Source organism: Serinus canaria, chromosome 14 (assembly GCF_022539315.1).
Source record: "Serinus canaria isolate serCan28SL12 chromosome 14, serCan2020, whole genome shotgun sequence".
NCBI lineage: Eukaryota > Metazoa > Chordata > Aves > Passeriformes > Fringillidae > Serinus > Serinus canaria.
Window position 1 is genome coordinate 12,409,132 of NC_066328.1, and position 20,946 is coordinate 12,430,077.

Sequence of the window (20,946 nt, forward strand, 5' to 3'; positions counted from 1 at the left end):
CACAGAGGTTGTGCTTTGATACCAAATTCAGAGGCTGGAGGTTTCTTTGGAGATTTTGTTTTGGTTTTCATAGTTAATGGGTTCTCTTTCATTTGCCCGCTTTGTACGGATGTGCCTTTTTCTTTCAGTGCATTTGTAACTTTCTGAAAAACATCCTCATGAATATTTAAAACAAAAGAAAAAGAATTCTGGAGCCTTTTTCTGGATGAACTACAGTAAACATAATTTTAGAACATCACATGTAGCTTTTTGATTTCTAATCTTGCAGCAGGTAATGGCTTTATGCTGAAGGAGGGTGGCTTTAGCTGGGATATTGAGAAGAAATTCTTCCCTGTGAGGGTGGTAAGGTCTTGGCACAGGGTGCCCAGAGAAGCTGTGGCTGCCCCATCCCTGGAAGTGTGCAAAGCCAGGTTGGATGGGGCTTGGAGCAACCTGGGACAGTGGAAGGTGTCCCTGCCATGGCAGGGGTTTGGAACTGGATGGGCTTCAAGATCTTTTCCAACCCAAACCATCCTGGGATTCTGTGGTATTCCATGAATTCACAGAGCTATGAATACTCACTGCCTTCTGATAAACAATAAACCAATAATTTTTTTTGCCCCAACTGAACTGAATTATTACAGGTGATCAGAAAGTGAGACTAAAACATGAGGTGTAGAAATTAAATGGGAAAAGGAAGCCTTAGTGGGATTTTAGGTTAATACATCAGGAGCTGCTTGAGGCTCAGTTAAAACGATATCAGCTCATTATTTTTTTTTTCTCCTTGGCTGGTCTGCTGAAGAAATCAATTTTAAGAAAAGAATAATACAATTGCATGTGGGAAAGTCTTTCTTGGTGTATTTGGGGATAACTGAGAGAGGTTTATGTTGAATTTTAATGGAGATATGCTACCAACCACTGTCTTTTTTATTTTTCTATCACAATCCAGGCCCTATAAAAAGTCTGCTGTGGTTCTGTTTTGAGTGTTTCTAATAAAACTTGAGAAATCTTTTCTCAAAAGGGGATTCTTCAAGAAGTGATTGTGTAGTGAATGAAAAGATGGTCTTTAAATAGATGGCAGACTGTTAGGGAGTAGATTTTATGAATACAAAGAACAGGTTATGTTTAAGGAATTTTAAACATCTGTGATAGTAAGATTTTCTTTTTTTATCATAAAAAATCCTGCCCTGGCTTTTTTCTGTTGTCTCAGGATGCAAATGGAGTTCTGTAGATCATCTAAAGCTGTTTATAGAGAAAAATGGGAGAAGGCTAAGAGAGATAACAGGAAATGTTTGTGCCTTAAAACAGGGAAGAAAGGTTGGAAATATCAAAACAGGTTTTAGTGTAGCTAGTCACTTCATAGTGTTTATCTTAGAATTGTGGACATTTCTAGGGAATGAATTAGGATGTTTGTTCTTTTAAGCAGTACTATGTGTTAGCCAAGATTTGGGAAAAACATTTGGTCTGTTTGCATCAAGAAATGAGGAGCAGAGAAGCCAACTGGAATCTGCAGAGCCATTTAGGTAATTCAGAAATAGAGAAGTGATGCTTCAATTTAGAAAAAAAAAAAAAAGAATTTTTAATTAAATCTACTTAACTATCAGTGTGAAACACTCATTCTTGCCGCTTGGGACTCCTATTCTATTGAATTGTTGAAAGCTAATCATAACTATACATTACAGAATGTTTAGTTTTCCTCTTGGGATGGGCTGCAACAGGTTTGCAATCTTTAGTTCAATATTTCCTCCGTCCAAATCAAATATATGATTGGCAATTACCCAATAGCTAACTTGCCAATTAGTTATGTGAGCTGTTCAAGGCAAAAAAAAAGAAATTATCCATTGAAATCTTGTCTCCCTGTGAGTGTGCATTTAAAAGAAATAAATGTCACTTATTCTAAAAATATGTGGGCTTCCTCACAGAATGTGCTGAGTCCTAAAACAATTTAATTCCATCCCCAATTAAACCTCTAAAAGCACCATCCATCAGCCTCAGCTGATATCTGTATTTGCATTCAGGGATTATAATAGAGGTACCAAAAAGAAGGTTATCTTTTTAATCTGTAGGATGACAAAAATGGGCAGCTTGGGCTCATTTCCTTGATGTGTGAATGTGGGGAAGAAAGACTGATTTAAATACAGTTGCCTCAGTACTCCTCTAATATAAAATCAGATATCGTCTCTGATGAAAGTTCAGGAAATCCATTTTGAGAGAATGCTTTATACCATTGTGTGAAAATTCTTAGCTGCTGCAGTATATTTGAAAAATAACCTGATATTTTAATGAAATATTCACTATGATGCATCAGTCCTTTGCAATTGAGGTTTAGAATGAGGTAGTAAAATGCAATTTAAATTTAATTGTTGTACTTGGTGATTTATGTCACACTTCCAACCACAAAAATTTGAATCTCAAACATCCAATGTTTTGGGTAAAATAGACTTCCTGCAAATCAATACAGTTAAAGTGACTGAATGCTCTAATGTATGTTTGACATTGTTGACAGTTTATGAATAGATCATGTACTAACTTCCCCAGCATCTCACCAATGCGTTTTAGAAAATTTGAATTCAAAAGAAGATTGATTCAGATATATCTGAGTTCAATCTGACTTTCTGGTACATTTCCCAGGATTTACTGTGTTATAATTCCAAATTCATATGCCATATAATCTATTGAAGCTCATTTCCACAAGAGAGTACAACTTGCATCCAGAGCATGCATATCAGAAACACTGAGATTAGAAAACTGAGATAGCAAGACTAAAAGATCCTTTTGAAAAGGAAATAGAGAAAAACCTTTTCTATGTCCAACTTGGGAATAAGAAGAAAAGCCATTTTCCCAGGAGCTGCAGTTATTTTCTGTCAGAGCAGAGCAGCTCGTGCTCGACTGTTTGTGCTCACAGCTGAACTTCAGTCTGGTCTTCAATGGAGTTTTGCTGTCCACAGTTGTAACAATTTCTGTGGATTACTGAGAAGATTCTTCCTGTCTCTAGTTTGGGTTTCCTGACTCCAGTTGCCATTTTACCTTTATTTTTCTATTACACATTCAGTGCCCCAGACAGCCCTTTTGGGATTCTCTTCCCACAGCAGTCATTGTTCACCCACCTGAAGGTGGCTCACATTTCCTTTCCTAGCAGACACTGAGAGCAAAAACCATTCTGTATTGCTGATCTCCTGGGCTGATCATTCAGTCTCTACCTCATTTTCCTCAAAGAATTCCTCAGCAATAATTCTGGTTTTTATTTTCCTGTGTCAGCTGATCATACCTTTAGAAGATATGAAGAAACAGTAACGTGCATCATGTTTTGACTGGAGATTAATAAGCTAAAATCAATAGAAGTGTGCTACTTAATAAACTCATTGTTTGAAAAATGTATCTCAGTCAAAACTCTCTTTTCAATGTTGAACCTGTAGGGCCAATGGAGCAATGGAAAGGCAGCTGCTCACCTGGTATTTGTTAAGTGATTGAGCTGTATTTGCTCTGAATTGCTGATTTATGTGCAGGTTGATCTACTTTTAATATTCAATATTAGCTCACCTAAAAAGACTTAAAAGTAGAGATGCATAACAAAGACAAAGAGCAGTGGCACTGGGGATCTTTCAACCTGCTCTCAGCATTCCCTGCCTTTTCCTTCCTCTGAGTGTTCAGGACCACAGAATCTTTTTTTCAGGAAGTGAGCACCTGATTTTACCTGTAACTGTTGGTATCCAACTTTTCTGGAGGGAAAAAAGATGAGATTTGAAGAGGGTAGTTGTAGTGGGTTTTACTGATGAGGGTGATGTGGTATTTTTCTGGAATACTGCAACTTTCCTTTTCTCTGCAGGGTAGAGGTTCTCAAGATCAAATTCAGTCTTTTATTAAAATTTATTAATTCCTGAGGGACAGGACTGTGCAACTGCTTTCAAGATCTTGTAGGACCTTGTGCTAACTGAAAGATCTATTTAATCTGCCTTTGCTTTATGTGCTTTACAAATGTAAGCTCTTCAAGAGTTCAGAATCATTAGCTGAGCCTTGCTAATTTGTTTGTTAGAGGAAATATTTGAGGTCCTCGAGATGGTGCTCTCCTGTTTCTGGAGTCACATTCACTCATGCAGTCCCTTTGAGATTGGGGTTCCTTGGCTTTTAATGAGCATCTGCTCCTGGAATTTTTGTTGCCATTCCAAAGCTGTCCAGCCAGGCTGCCTTTTGCTCTTGCAAGTCCTGTTTGTAAATTTGTGCCTGAAGGTGATTTTCAAGCAGAATGGAGCACTAGGGAGCTTTCAGCTCTCCTGCTGTGCATCTCATCTGCCAGGGCTGGGGACAAGCCCAGGGTAGAGGACCCAGCACCATTTTGTACTTAAATGTCAGCATTAGTGCAAGAAAAACTGTCTGGGTTTTGTTGAACTTAGTCCTGAATCTTTATTTTGAGGTAAAATCCATCTAAGCCTTGCATGTATTAAAGAAAGAAACTGGATGGGCCAACCCAGCAATGTAATGAGACTCAAGCAGTTTGGAGGTGCAGAAAAGCAAGGCAGAAATGTTTTGGAGCAAATTTCCAGATAATTTTGGCATATTCAATTCTACTTCTTCTTGAGATTTACATAAAAATAAATCTGCAGCATCCTTTTAAGGACAGAAGTCAGGATGTTGGCGAGTTTGGTAAGCAGACTTAATGAAAATTTACTGAAGCTGTAAATATACATGTGCCAACAGATTGGCACCTTATCCCTTTGCTCCTTCTTGCAACTCAGAAAGTTCTTTAATTATTATTACTTTTATTTTTAAATCAGCATAGCTGAAGAGTTAGAGAGGCTGGAAGTATCAACACATTTAGGAAAAGCAACAGTGTATAGCATGAAAGCTTGCTTAATTTTTATTTTTTTTAAATATTCTAGCCAAGAATAATAATTGCGGTATTTCATTACTTTTGGTTTTAGGACTCAGATTGTCTTTTCATTAGTATTTTACTCCATTCTTGGAGAGTATAGAACAAAAAATGCCTTCCTGGCTTCTAAACCCTTGGTTGGCCAAGGTTACCCTCCTGGTGAGCCCTTTCTGTAGTTAATTACTGAGTGCAAGTATCTCATACCTATTAACTGCCCCCTTGTGCTTTCCATCCCTCAGCCAGTTACTTCTTTCCCACAACCCTTCTGAGACGGCTTTGATTTTTTCCCTGCCAATTTTCCTGTTTCCCTGGGATGCTCTATAACAATCAAACCTTTCCTTGCAGGTCCAGCTTTAAATTCTGCTTTCCATTACAGCTTCAAGCTGTAAATAAAGCCCAGGGTGCAGCCCTTGGTACCTGAGCCTGAGGTGTGAGCAGCAGAAAAGCCAATGTCATCAAAGCTGCCTCTCTGCAAGGATTTTTTGCTCTGTATTTTATTTTCATTTCTGCTTTTAGTGAATATTTAGTGAGCTCTGATTGCATAATTGAATTTGATAAACTGATGGTATGTGATTGATGAGAAAGTCAGGAATAAAGGATTAGAAGATAAAATTACTTCAAGGGTTTAAGTAAATCTTCCAGAGAGCCAGGGTAATTTATAAAGCATGCTATACTCTTTATAAAAATATTCCCGTAGGTCTATTAAATTTTAGCTTCTAACAGAACTGGATTGGGTTTTGAGAATCATTTTCATGTAATAACAGCATGATTGTGATGCTTTAAATGGGAGATAGCTCTGAGTGGGCTGCAGCATCACTGGGTTTGGAATATTTGAGTGGGAAATATAGGGCTGAATGAAGACTTGTGGGCAGCACTTTGTCTTCCAAATGCATCTTTTTTTTCTTGGAAAGACATAAGTTAGGAGTAAGTGGATAATTCAGAGTAAGTAATGAAGGAGGTTGTGCTGCTGAGTCTGTAAATTACTGAAAACAAGGATCAACAAATGACTCAGTTTGGTGCAGACACCACTTCCACTGAGCTCTCCCTCAGGGACTGAACTTTCTTTGGGGAGGAGCAGCTTAGGGAGCTCATTCCAGGAGCCTCTGTACATGAGCAGGTAAGTGTTGTTTGCAGGAGACTCAGCACGAATCGTTTCACTTTACCAGCAGGGCTCTGTTATCTTCCCCTGAACACCAGCACTGCTCCCAGCTGCTGCTTTTCCATCTCCAGAGGAAGCCTGACACCTTTAATCTTACCAGGGTAGAATGTCTGCAGCTCCCTTGGGAGACTCCCCAAAATACCTTTGACAGGATTTTACATTTTCTCTCTTGTTTAGAAATACCTTTGTAAAAATCTGCTTTTCTCTCTGAGTAAAATAACTCTATTTCACAGGAACAGCCTGTAACTCCAACTTAAATTTTTCTTTATAACATTTAAAATATTGGTTGGTTTTACTATTTAGGAGACAATGAGAATTGGGAGAAGATGATTTCACAATAATTGCAGTCATTAAAACAACAACTGAAGAGAAGCTTTGCAGAATATATTTTCAGTCATGTAATATTGTGGAGAAGTGTAAAAGCTCTCCTTGGCTTGTCTGGGAATATCTGCTAGTTTGGAGCTGTTCCAATTTTCTCATATGTTGTATTGTTGTAGCTTCCTATATAGCCAATTTAGAGAAGATCCTGCTGATCTGCACTCATCATAAATCAGGTTGTTTGAAAGACAGGTTATTTAAAATGCTACAAATCAGAAAAGAGCCCTACCCCAAACACAGTTTCTAATTCAGTTTGTTAGATTGGATTTTGTGTGATAGTTTATAAGCCTTGCTTTAAGATTATGTGGTTTTTCTTTCTGCATAAATGACTGTGTTCCTGAAGTTAAATTCTAAAAACTCAGGAGAGAATTTGTCAATCCAAATCATCAGATGGGTGAGGAGCTGTGGTTGATTTATGGCCCATAGCAGGAGATGTTTGGCACCAGTGGGCCTGGGGCTGCCTGGCCACGCTCAGCTGGAGCCCAGCTCTGACCCCTCAGTGATAACAAGCCTGTGCTGCCGCCTGCTCTGCAGCCAGAAACATCCCCTGAGCAGAGGCAAAGTGAAAGATAAAGGCTTGGGGACTTTGAGAATCCCCAGGCTGGGCTGTGAACCCCAGTGGAACACCAGGGTCACTGGGAATCCACCACCAGCCCCCCTTGGCCCAAGCTCCTGGGGCTGCCAGTGGTTCTGGAACCTGTGGATGCAAAAATTCCAGCCAGCCTTGAACAGCACGTGAGGGCACTCCAAGCTTTAAAAAATAGGTTAAACTCTTTAAATATAAAATGCCTGAGTATATATAAAATGCCAAGTATAAGAATGAAATATAATTGTTTAAACATAAAATTCCAAGTATAGAAATGCCTGAGATTTTTGTGTAAAATAAAAGTTTAAAGGGAGGTTTGCAGTTTAACTGAACCATTACTTGCAGTGGGACAACATTTGTGTATCTTGAGGTTTTTTCTGTCTTTTATATATAAAGTACACACACACACCCTGCACACTTGAAAGAAGAGCTCAGTATTGTCTACTTATTCAGTATTATTAATGTTTTCTATAAAATTTCTGACTTTGAATGTCACTCCTGTGTTTTATGTGCAATCATAAAATCCTGAAAGTGTTCCAGGCCAGGTTGGATGGAGCAGCCTGGTCTAGTGGAAGGTGTCCCTGCCCATGGGAAGGGTTGGAGCTGGATGACTTGTAGCATCCCTTCCCATTCTGTGCTAATTTGGTTATAGAAGGTATTTGTATGCTTCTAAAACTAAGCCTGTAGTTCCTTTAGAGCTACAGGTAGAAATTCAACACGTAAAGTGTGAAAAGTCTTCATCTTCCAGAGGTGACAGGGGTAGATCTCCAGCAGGTGTGGACTCAGAATCAATCTGTATTTGAGCAGAGCTTTGGCAATTTACCCATCACGAATTTTGCTGCTTGGAGTGTTTTATTTGTGATACACAAGAGTGTGAGATTACAAGTGACCCTTGCATATTACTGAAGTACCCTAATTCAAAAATCTGTTAGTGGTTTCAGGTACTATTATTTAACACATTTTGGTTTGCAAGAACATTGAAAAATACATTTAACTTGTGAGGTGTTTTTTTCTAAATTCTTTTCCCTATCAAGAATCTTCATTTACCCTGAGACTTCTCCTGCTGTGATAATCATTTCTATCCGAGATTACAATTCTGGTTTCTATTCAAGAAACTTTAAAAAAAATTGGTAAAAAAATAAAAGCTTTGAGTGGATTTAATCCTCAGAAAGGAGAAGGGGGGAAAAAAATCCAGTTGGGTTGTTCACTGCCTGCTGCAGCAGACAATGTTGGAATTCTCATCTGGAGAAAGAGTAAACATGGACAAAAACTTGTCTGAGAGGGCAAGGACAAAGTTTATCAAGATCTTGGTAATTCTGCCCCTAAAGATAAAGCTCAGTTATGAATGCACCAGTGCAAGCCTTAACTGAATCATGTTGTTTCTTGTTTTACCATGACCGTGTTGGGGAGAAAATAGCTAAATATCAGTAGTTTCTCCTATATTTTCCTAAATAGCCTCCAAACCCATTTTTTCCTTTGTATTTCAGGGGATGTTGCACCATTCTTCAAGACAGAGCCAGGCTTGCCCCAGATCCACCTGGAAGGAAACAGACTGGTCCTTACGTGCCTCGCCGAAGGCAGCTGGCCCTTGGAATTCAAGTGGTTGCACAACGACAGTGAAATCACCTCCTACTCCAGTGAATACAAGTAAATAGCATCCATATAATCACCTCTGCAAGTGGAATTGCAAAAAACAGCCCCAAACCAAACCCCACCCCCTCAGTTTCCCAATGCCTCAGAGAGCTTTGTAGATACAGGCACAGGGACTTGGGGGTTTATTATGAAAGAAGAGGAGGTTTTGTAAACAGATGAGATGAGATTCCTTTGCTAAAAATAAGATTTAATGCTTCAAAACATGGGTCCTGAGATGGAATTTTTAAGTACCAGAAGTGCCTTTTGCTGGAGATGTAACTTTGACCTGTGTTTGTGATAAATAGGAGCCACATTCCTTAGCTAAATGTTACATATGATGCGTGAACTCATCCTTGAACAGAGCCAGGCTCGCTGGGACTGCCCGTCTCCATCAGATCTACAGGAATGTGCTCTGTCTTAAATTCCACACAAAACTTTCTGTTTCAATTCCAGCAATTCCAAAAGGGAGCTGATAGTTTAACAAACTGCCCTGTAATGATTGTGCAGTTTGCCCCCAGGACCTCCCTCCTGCCTTCCTCCCCATCCCACAGACATTCCATCAAACAGGAGCTAAACCACAGCCTGGCTTATCAGAGCTCATTCTGCTGATAGGCAGCTCATGGCTGGCCAAGCACCAACCCCAGACAGCCAGGCTTGGGCTGCTTTTCTCTAATGTGGGAGGATTCACTGGGTTTTCTCCGTGCAAACAGAAATTTCTGTACCCTTACGGAAATTTAATTTTTATGCAGCTTATTTGGTGCTTTCAAATTTTGTAGAATTTGCCAGGTGAGTTCAGATGTTGTGAGGGGTGGGTATGTGACAGAGAGAGCCCAGGTACAACACCTGTACCTTTTGCAAAGTGAGCTAAATTCTGCATTTTTGGGACAAAAGGCAGTAGAAAAAAGTCATGTTCCATTACTATAGATAGAAATTACAGTATGAGTTGGTATGCAGATAATGCAAATAATGACATAAAGTTCTATATTGTTACTCAAGATAATACATAATTACTTTTCTCAAAGATTTTCAAAATTTTACCCTAGCACTAGTTCTGCTTTTGATATTATTTACATTTACAGAGCAGTGGGGAAAAAATTCCCTTAAAAAACTTTTTAAAACTTGTGGGGTATTTAGCAACCCAAGCATTTAGTTCTATCTGAAGTTCCCTAGAAATGCAAGACTTGATTTGGAGGAGCCCCCTTAGTCCTGAGTCCCTGCATCTCCTCATGGTTGCTGCTTTCAAGCCTTTGGGATGTGGATTATGAGCCACATGCACATGAGAGGAGATTTGTGAATGCTTTCTAGAAAATGAAAAGATCTCTAATAGCACAACAAATCACAGAATGTTTGAGCATGGCCTTGTGCAAATGCCACTTGTTTTGCTCAAGGACAGCAGAGTCAGTTGTAGTGGCTGGGTGGAAGGAGCTGGAAGCAGCCCTTGACCATGTGAGATGCTGAGAGAGAGGGAGGGAAAATGGTGGGGGGGACAAACACATGCACATGGAATGAGCAGCAAGGAAAGGTTAGAACTCCAGCCCTGTAGGTGTGCTAGGCACTGGGAGATGACATTTCATGGTATTAGGAGAAACCTGAGTAAGAATGTGTGACATTTTGAAATAAGACCTGAGTGCCGTGGTATTTCTTAAACAAGTGGACATCCCAATACAAAATTGGAATTTTACTGTGTATGACAGTGTGAGTCAGTTATTGGAACACCTTTCCCAAGCTGTGTGGGCACATACCTGCACTCAGTCCCTTGCTTCTTTTATTGCATTTAATTTGTTCTTGTGAATGTCAGGTCATTATTCAAACCATATTTATTAATCTGCATTTTATTATATTGTTCTTATTTCTGTTTCTCATTAAAAGACCTGGCTCAGAGGAAGCTGCTGGTTTATGATAATAATATTGATAGAAAATATTAATTTAGAAATTGCATCCCTACTGCTACACCACAGCCAGAGCTCAGCTAAACAGGATTTTGATTCTGTAGAAATGCAAAGCTTTAAGCTTCCAAAAAATGGCATAGGTGCATTAGGATGAATGAAAGCAAGGAAAAGATATGCTCAGACATAAAAATTGCAGTTGCAAAATGTAACCTTTAACCCCATAACAGTTTGCTGTGCAGTTCTCTTGGGTAAATAGCCTGTTTAAATGCACGAATCTTCCTGAGTAAGTGACTTCTGCTGCAATTTGAATCATCAATCAAAGATTTTTTGGTAATTGATATTACTTAGTGTGTCTCAGTTGAAGTAATGTCTATATTGTAACAGGCTGAAATATATTATTATAACAGCCCAAGTGAGTAAAGAACTAATTGGAGCCTCTGCATTGTGACATTGGTGACCCTGAGTGAGCAGCTCCTCTTGGTCTAACCAGGCTGGTTGTGTGCACAGCCCAGCATTTACAGTGACTGTGCATGCACCACTTTGTGTTAAGTATTTATAAAACAACCCTAGGAATTCTTTGTGATCTGAGATCCACCTTATGATAACAAATCCATGCTGCTGACTGCAGGAGCAATTTTGGTCATGTCTATAGGTTAAGAGACTGTAATGTTCAGGCAGTGTCTTTTTTCTGTTTGCTTTTCTTCCCCCTTTGTTTTCTTTTGAATTAAGTTCTGCACCAGGTGTGTCTGTCATATTTGCTTTTGTGGCCTGAAGATACTGATTTATTGAAATTTAAGAAACTAAGGTCATGTCTGAGCAGCCATGCACTTTCAACCAAACTACTTAAAAGTATCTGATTATTATGTTTTAACAATGGACACATTTCAGTTTTGCTTCTGTTCTTTAAAAGTAAGATCAGTTGATTCATAAGTCTTTTGTTAAAAAGCTTGAGTAGATAAAAAGCAACATGAATATCTAATAAAACACACTTAGCTTTAATTCTGTATCCATAATTACGACTATTAAATCCCGTAGCCTATAGCTTCACTTTCAACTCTTAGGACATTTAAAATTAAAATGAGGGTTTAAATTTTAGATTAGGAGCGAACTGTAAGTGTTGGCTGGGATTTCTCCTCAGGTGGCTGATGTCACTCCCTGCTGGAGCTCTTTGCAGAGGGGTGATGGAGCACGTCAGGCTCAGGGAGACTCCCCTTGAAGCTGCTCTTTTCCGCTTGTCACTTCCCATCTCTCTGCAGAACCTTCCCAAACTCCAGGTTCTGCTTGGCTGTGCCATTTAAAATGAGGGAAAAGTTGGGGCTGACTTTCCAAAGTCCTTGCAGACATCCCCAGAAACTCCAGGAGCCTCCACACAAAACCGTGACACATCTCTGCAAGGGGAGCATCTGTCTTCAAAGTTTGAGCGTAGACAAAAATAAAGCAAAGTTCTGTCTTGTCACTGTAAAGAATTGTATTAACCTTTGATTTCAGTTCATTCAGGGAAAGAAAGTCTGATTTAGACCTTAGAAAGCTATTTATATCCCTTGGTGCCCGTCAGCAAACAAGTGGAATGGGAAAAGCATGGCTCAACAAGCAGTATCAAGGCTGTTAGGTCAATAGAAAAGTAGGTTTTAAAACAATAATAAGACAGAGGAAGAGCATAAAGATTGTTTAAAATTGTAAACACAGACTCAGAAATTCCATTAATATTTATCCCTTGCCCAGATTTGCAATTTTCAAGTTAGTCTCAAACAGTATTAACACATGTCCTATCTCTTTTTTTCCACATTTGTTATTTAATTCTTGAATTTTGCTTGCTGTACCTGCACATTATACCCAGTAGGTCCACTGAGAATCCAGCTGCTCTAGGTTTTGGCTGCCTTGGAATTTCCAAAGTAGATGGGATTCTCACTGTAAATTTTTAAAAGATTTTCATTTCTTCAGGCAACATGTTAAGAATGTTTCCTGCTGAAACTTTAATAAGTCAGAAAAGAAAACCAAAGTAGGACACTTCTGATCTAATTGATTTGTTTTGTCCTGGTGGCAGCAAAACTAAATCTGTATTACTGTCCTAGTACAGATGAATACTCAGAAAAGAGGCCTTTAATTTTGGCTTTATTTAAGAGACAAGCTATTAGCCAAGTAGGACACTAAATTTTTATGGGAGAATAAAAGATTGTTGACGTATAACTGTTGGGTAAAAATTAATTTTCAGTATTTGTTAGAATCTTCAGTTCTTTCTTTTTTTATAATGATGTTTTACAACAATCTTCTTCCTGGCAGAGAAGGAAATGATTTTGTAAGGAACTAGAGAAGCCTCCTGTCCTATTGATTTCTCTCCTTGTGTTTTCACCTGCTCTCTCACTCTGTTCCCCATGGTGAGGCTCATCAGGCAGGAGGAAACAATTCCTGCTTCAGAGTCATTCTTTGTGTGCTGGGCTTGCTGTGGCTCCCATAAAGAGCACAGGATGGAATCTTCCTTCTCTTCCTGCACAGCCACAGGAGGGAATGTGCTGGTGGCTCCTGGGGAGGCCACAGCAGTGACCTGAGGAGGTCACAGCAGTCACAGCTCATATCCATGGGCAGCCAGGGACTCCTGGAAACCCCAGGGATGTCCAAGGCTTGCCCACAGTGCTGGGCTCTGCTTCAGTCCCCTGTGTTTGGAGGTGTCACCCAACTGCTGGGGTGTCTTTTGTGATGACACCAGAATCCTCTGCCTCTTTTGTTTTATGCTCCCTGATCCTGTTCAGGCATTAAGCTCTGCACGTGGGTATGTACAATATATTTGAGTCCAAGAAGAAATGTTTTCTTTTAGTGGACTTAAATTTAGAAGATTAAAATTCAGCAGTTTTCCTTTTCCTTATCTTCCATAAAGACTTTCATTAATCCTGCCATAATATCTCCTGAAGGTGACTGGGGGAATATGTGCTTGTGATTAATGTTTGTTTAATGCAGGATTATCTCTATTATTCATGTGTTTTATTCCCATTAAAACTGTGCCTATCAGCTCATTTTCATGTTGAGCAATCAGATGTAGCTGAATGAGGAAGGTGAGATTAGTGGACTGAGTGTCTGTTTGAAGGGCAGAGCAAACACAAAGTACAGCACAAGGTGGCACTTCCAGGATTCCTGAGTTTCAGTGGTCACACAGTGGAGCTTTCATTGGAAAGCTTTGATACTTCTTGCAAGTCTTTCTAATGACTACACTTAAGCTTCTTGTGGCTCCTTTGAACTAATTACCTGCTTTGCCGTATGAATGAAGGTAGAGAAAACTAGGGGGAAAATTGAAGTCTGTCTTTCATGTGAATTTTTGATACACTTGTCATTTGTCATAGGCAGAACTGGAGACTGAAAGGTATTTTCATGCATTTTGTGTCAGCTCTTTTTTAAAATCTGTATATAACAGTCAATTCTGTAACCAAAGACCTGAGATTACACAAGAATGCTGTTTGTCAGTAAAAATACCATAAGCATTTAAGACAAAGTGCAAACCAGGAAGAAGTGCTCTCTAACTGTGCCTTTTGCCCTGCAGGTACATCATCCCAGCTCTGCAGAGAGCTGATGCTGGCTCCTACCAGTGCATCGTGAGGAACAGGATGGGGGCACTGCTGCAGAGGAGATCTCAAGTGCAAGTGGCATGTATGTCTGAGTGGGGTCACTCTGTGACTCATTAGCTTCTGTTTGGGTGAAAAACCTGATGGGTGGTGACATTTGTCAGTCTGAACAGGTGTTAAATATCAGGCTTAAGAAGTTTTTTCAATTACTGCCTCATAAGAATTTCATACTTCAGTTATCAAATGGAAGCAGCTCAGAGCAGTGCAATGCAGTCTTGGAGCTGTTCAAAGCCATGGAAATGAGATTGTTTGGAGATGTTTGGAGATATCTGGAGCATGAGAGAACTGTTCACTTGATGGAATTAAGGAAGGCCATGCACAAAACTATCAAAACAACAGCAACAAGAAGAAGAAAAATTCTAGAGGAAAACAGCAGCATCTAAAAGGAATGGGATGGTGAAATAGCACCAGGAAGAGTTCACATTGTAATCCTTGTGGTACAAAATCAGCAGTTTTACAGCAAAACTTTAAAATTCTGTTCTCAACACCTTTCTGAAGCAAACCCTCCCAGTATGTTTGTCCCACTTCAGTTTGAACTTGACAGAATATTTGAAATCCAGCTGCCATTTGGAAAGTTTAGTTCATTTTCTCAGGTGTTCATGCTAATGAATGTGAAATAAGAAATGATCACATACCTTTGATTTCCTTTTTCTCAGTTAACATATAGAAAATAGAATTCAAATAACTTTGGAAATAATAACAAGATTAGCCCTAATTTTTTTTCCAAAGGTAAAAGCATAAAATAAATTTTAAAGAGGCAGATTTGTGTGCTGTGCCTAAGAAGTCTCTTAGGGGATCAGATTTCTCCTCATCAGGGTCAGTAACTGGAAATTCAGTAGTAGTAAGTGTCAGTTGATAAGCAGAATTTAGAGAAATTCAATTATTTATTAGATACCCAATTTGAAGGAACTGATTCAAGCTAACCAGTATGTCAATAAGGGAAATCACATGGAATTTCCTGTGTTTTAAAATAAAACCAGTTGCAAATGGCATTATGTAAGTTTTGGTATCATGTTCATCAGTTTACTCCACACAGTATATCTGTAATGTCAGTGAAATCAGTAATTTGATGTTTGGTCTCCCTATTGTTTCAGAGCTGCTGGGAGCTAAAGTAAAAATAAACTGCTGCTAAGATGGGGTTTTCCTTCCCTGACCTCTGCCAGCTGTTGTGCCCCTGCTGTCCACTGACCATGGGCTCACTCTGACCTGGCTCAGACCCTTGCAAGCATTTTTCCAAATGCTCCTCTGCAGATTTAGTGACTTCTGTCAGGTCACAGAGGATCTACTGCTGTGAGTGAACACAACTTTGAGTGAGGTGTGGGGCGAGCAGGAGGTTTAGAGGGGAAGAGGAGGGTGAGGTTCCTCTTCTTGAGCAGCACTGAACCTTTGGAGGAGCCTCTGGAGCTGCATCTCCAGGTGAGGTTTCAGGGGACAAAGGCTTTGGCAGCAGTCCCAGGGCAAAGTGTGCCCATTTCCTCCTGCATCCCACTAATATTCCCACTCCTGGATTGCAGTGGAGCTCACTCCCCTTTAGGCTCAGCAGGAAAACATCTTTGAGCAGCTGTGGGCTGGGAGACTTCTCCAAACTTTCTGAAAGAGCAACAGTTCTTTTGTTGGGCTGTTAAAGTTGTCTCCCAACTCCTCCCTGCCCAGCTCCCTACCCAGCTGTGCAAGCAGTGGTTCTGGCACAGTGCAGGGAGCAATTCCTCAGGAAGTCCTGGTGGGAACAATGGTGAGAAGGAGACACAGGAATGCTTTTCCTCCAAGCTGCTGCTGCTGCTGCTGAAGAATTCTGTCTCCTGAAATGACAACTTTATTCCCCTTTGCAGTGCAGGGTTTTGTCTCTCCAGGCTGGTTTGTGTGTGTTTGGCTGCTCTGCAGAGAGTGAGAAGTGCAATTGTTTACTTTTCTTCAGTTTTAGGTTCCCCCCATTCAATTTCTCGATCAGCATTGCTGAAGGAGGCTAAAAGGTTCTCTCTTCAATCTGTCTGATTAAGCAGTCTATGTAGTAATTCATTTATTCATTTCTTTTCACTGATAAAGACACTGAGGCAAAGCAAACCAGATCCTGTGTGACTTGGGAGACCTTTGGTCCTGAGCCTTTGTGACATCAGTGGCTTCTGTAGTGAAATTGCCCGTCAGATTTGCACTTTATTCCTGCAGATTAAACTGTTCTACAAGTTTTAAATATCCCCTTTCTCCTTCACTCAGGGTAGCTACTGATGCCCTGTCATTGTTTTCTCGGTTTTAATGGTTTTAATATGAATTAATTGATTTTAGCTGTGTGGATGTAGTGAAGTTCCTGATATTTTATCATCTGTTGCTTTTTGGTTATTCTTCGAAACATATCAGAAAGGAATGTTCCAAGGGGTTCCTAAAACATCTTAGCCACTCATCAAAACTTGTGGGGATTGAAATGTTAGTCTTTTAACTCAGAAGGATTCAGAAGAAATTATCTATTTTTGCCAGTGAGTAGAGGATGCTTCCCAATACACTTCAGCTCAAGATCTCTAGTGAAAAATTCAAAGGTGTAATTATAATGACACTGAGAAAGATCTGAGGTGTTTTCCATGTCCTAGATATCTGAAGTAGCAGGGAACTTGTTAAATAATTTAAAAAATATTTCAACACATGCTAACATATTACTTAACTGAATGGGAACAGAAATTTGTGAGAATACTGCTGAGTAAATCTTAATTACAGGATGGGCTTAAAAACTCCTGTATTGTGAAAACTAAAATAATCACACGACAGTGAAGTTAATTAGATCCACCTCCACAGTTTGAAATTTCTTTTCAAGTAGCTGATCTGATTACAGCTGTAAGGAATCTGGAGCAGCAGAGGAAGTACAATGCTGATTATGTCTGAATAAATAACTTGAAAATCACAAAGATGATTAAAGCTTCTTTAAAATACCATGTGTTTTTAATTTCTGCTCTTCTTCTGTCTCTTCTCATCTCCTGCCATTCACAGACCTGGTAGTAGTCATTTCTTTTCTGTCCTTTGCATCCCTCTCTGCAGAACAGAACTTGTAGAGAACCCTGCTGTCCTTAAAAAAAAAAAAAGGAATTCAGTGACAGAAGCTGGCATAGGTCTCTGTTGTGTGTGTGTCAGTTTCCTAGTTTAAATCCAATTAAAATGCAGAGAAGTTCTTTGGAGGGTGAAGAAGTAAGAGCCTACAGCCCCGTTCATTTTAATGGATAAGAATGCAGTACAAAAGGCAATGGAAAAACAAGAAACAAACACTCACTGGATTTCTCCAAGGTCTCCCCAGATACCTGAACTTGCCTGTGAAATAAAGCCTGCAGAGGCAGGGGTTCTGCGAGGGTAGCATCATTTCTTCCAGTAAAACTTTTGTTAAAAGCTGCTCTCTAACACTGGGGATGCACTACTGACCTTGAAATGTTGTGCCAGGAGAGCTGCCAGCCCCCAGCACGACCTTGGGATTCCAGGATCATTTTGGGATCCTTGCCTAGGTCTGACTCTGTTGGCCTGGCTGCAGGGGAAGAGCTGCTTGTCTGTTTGTGTAGCTGTGGATGAAAAACAAAAAGATGAGCAAAAAATGGACACATTTATTTACACCATGAGCATCCCTTTGAATTGCAGGGGTTTCCTTTTTATTGTTAAGGATTTGTCTGAAAAAGCTTCCAACCCAAGCAGGCAAACCTCCATTAAAATGTGATTTCCAGTAAAACCCCTCAGTTACTGCCCAAGAGCACAGAGCTGCTCAGGGCTGCTCAGGGCTGCTCAGGGATGCTCTGCCTGTGGGCAGCAGCAGCACTGGGGTTTCCTTCATCTGCCTCTGTAAACCAAACTCCCCCAATTCCAAACTGTCCCCTGATCCACAGTGTCCCTTGAGTAGTTATCACTGCCAGTGGTTGGTGGGAAACATGATGATTTCTCTGTCTCCTGAAAAGAAATGGGGAGAAAGGCAAAAACTTCTCTTTTTAATTTTTTTTTTTTTTTTTTTTTTTTTTTTTCAGATATGGGAGATTTCATGGACACAGACCAGAGAAAAACAGTGACTGAAGGACAAGCTGCTGTTCTGAACTTCCCACACATCCTCAGCCAGCCCAGGCCCCAGGTGACATGGTTCAGAGACGGGCACAAGATTATTCCAAGCAGCAGAATGTAAGTCAGTGCAAAGCTCAAAATACACCCACCCTAAAATATGATTAATTATATTTGATAACACAGCTTACATTCTAAGTACACTAATTAAGATTTAAAGAGAATAAAGTAGTCGTGTTCATACTAAGTTTGAGATAAATTACTATTTTAAGACTGTCTCTGAACTTCTGAAGCAGTTTGACAAAATAATTCATGTGCTTTTAATGGTCCTGGTGCAGCAGAAGGGGCTGGATGTGCAGAATGTCTGAGCTTCCTTCATGCTGTTCATTTCCATGCTGCATTTTGGAAAAGGAATGCTCATCTCTCAATTATGTTTACTTGAGTGCACTAACTTAATGAATTCTGAGTTTTTTTTTCTTTTCAAACATGAATCTGTGGGGTTTGTTACAGAGTTATGCTTAGTACTGTTACCCTCACAACAAAATTCTAGATATTGTTTATTCTTTTCATTATTTTTTTGCCAACAATGACAATTTTATTTATTTTTTACTAATTAGCAGCCCACCCCTAATGACACAGTACTTGCATTTTGATTAGTTATTATCTCAAGGTGTGCTCATTTATCCTTTTCTGAAGCCACCCCATGTTTTTATCTGCACAGTTTCATTCAGAGACTGAAGAGCTGTAACATTAAAAAATGTGGATTAAATCTTGTCTCATTTATTAGAAAGCTGTTGAAATGCCAGGGATGTTGCTAGTTACTTTTTAACTGTGCATCACATTTTCATGTGTTCAAAGGGATAGATGTGCTTGCAGTGATGGTAATGGGATATTGCTGTGTTTCAGGAGTGCTTTAGAGTTCATATTAGAAAGGGAAAACTTCTCTGAAATTTGAATTTTGCTAATTTGTACAGAATATTTTACTGCTGGGTGCCTTTTTTGAAATCTGAAAGCTGGTATTAGAGTAGCTTTGAAACTGTTAAAATTAGTATTGCAGGGATGTGAAGAAACAATGTAATAATTTATGAATAATTTAATAGCAATTTGATGGGAAACAGCTGGAAGATGAAACAATGGGTTCCTGGGCAATCTCCTGAAGAGAGCTAAGTGACAAATCCTGAGTTATTAACCATTAAGGATCTTCTTCCCCCACTTGTGCCACATTACAAATTTTGTGTTGTGGATGCTGAGAATACACAGATCAGGAATTTGCAGGTAGTGACAAATCCTTGCTATCCTGATATCTGAGAGTTTCCTGGGAACCCTTGCAGGGAACAGAGCACAGGGACCAAGGCAAGCCTGCAGGGCCTGACAAGGAGATTGGCCTGAGTTCTCTTGCAGTTTGGGAAAATTGCATATATTAGTTAATGTAAAGATCCTGATTTTCACCTGCTGTGCTTTCCTCTTGCTTTCATCCCCTTTGGGATTGCTGGGGTAAAACCACCTCTAACTGTGGTCCTGCTTACAAATGGGAGAGCTGCAACCCTGGCTACAGCAGGGCTGAAACACACCTCACGGTTTCCATATAAATTCCATTTCCCTGGTCAGAAATTTTGTCTAAAAGGGACACTTGAGGACATTTTTCTGGCCTGTGTAGGAGTCTCTGAGTACTTCTGCAGCTGAAATGCCCATGCTGGAAGTGTGAACCTGCTTGGAAGTTTGATAGATGGTGCACAGTGAGTCTGACCCGTTCAGAAGGTGACAGATTTATGGTACACACCAATCATCAGAGCACTCTGTGTGCAGTAGGTCTCAAAATACTGGAAAAACCAGAGAGCATCCACTCACATCTTGCTGCCCATGAAATTTGGAAAGTAAGTATGGCAGCCCTGTAAATACAGGAAAGCTGAGATGTGGAGGGGATGCAAATAGAACTGTGAGAAATGGAGAAATATCTGATGGGAGCTGTTTCTTACCTGTGGAGCAAGTTGTGCATTTCACATGCTTGTTGTGCACCAGGAGGGATCAATTTCCCTGATCAGTTTAGCCAGTGATCCAGTTAGGCTGGTGCATCAATCTCACTGGATCTCCTGCTAAACTGATCAGGGAAATTGATACAACCACCTTGCACGATGCTCTTTAATCTGATTAAAAGTACCTGCTATTGCTAAATCAATACAAAGCTTTTTTAATGCTCTTAAACAAGCTTACAATGATTTGGCTGAATCAATCAGCCATAATTTCATGTGTCAGCTGTAATAATGACTTCTAGGAGTGACATTGCTGTGGTGCATGAGGAGTGAGGGCATAAACAGTGCTGAAAACAGGGAGAACAGTGGTGGTGATGGTGAAATTCATTCAAATAGTTGGTAAAGTCTTACTCCTGCAAAAGCCTTAGTTTACATGTGCTTAACTCTGCACCATTTTATGGCATAAAAAGGATCCTCATGTTTGTGTGCATAGATTCATCTCACTGGTGTGGGAAGAGTTGTCCTCAGGTGAGAAGTGCAAAAGATCAAAAGTAACACAGTTCTGAGAATGAAAAATAAGAAATTCTTGAGATGTTTCAAGGAATGTCATTTAACTGGCTCTGCAGTAAGGCTTTCCTAGAGGTTTAAGGAGCTCAATGCTGATGTGTTTGTCCTTCACTGTGTACCAGTATTTAGGACACTTTTGGGGAGAGGCCCTGCCAGCTCTTCAGCTCTCTGGGAAACCTGTGCCAGGGCCTCACCACCCACATCAGGAAAGACTTCTTCCCTATATCCACCCTCTTTTAGTTTAAAACTATCCCCTCTTTGTCCAACCACTGTGTGCCCTTGTCAGTTGTTCAGGGT

At 39.9% G+C, this 20,946-nt stretch overlaps 1 protein-coding gene across 4 annotated transcripts in view; it reads left to right on the plus strand.

Moving 5' to 3' along the window:
- SDK1 (sidekick cell adhesion molecule 1) overlaps window positions 1-20,946 on the plus strand; it is a 384,276-nt gene that overhangs the window by 98,438 nt on the left and 264,892 nt on the right. For all 4 annotated transcript variants that reach the window (XM_030229673.2, XM_030229671.2, XM_030229670.2 and 1 more), the window contains 3 exons: window positions 8,457-8,616; window positions 14,020-14,126; window positions 18,085-18,232. In XM_030229673.2, coding sequence (XP_030085533.2) covers window positions 8,457-8,616; window positions 14,020-14,126; window positions 18,085-18,232 — 415 coding nt within the window. The remainder of the gene's footprint in view (window positions 1-8,456; window positions 8,617-14,019; window positions 14,127-18,084; window positions 18,233-20,946) is intronic.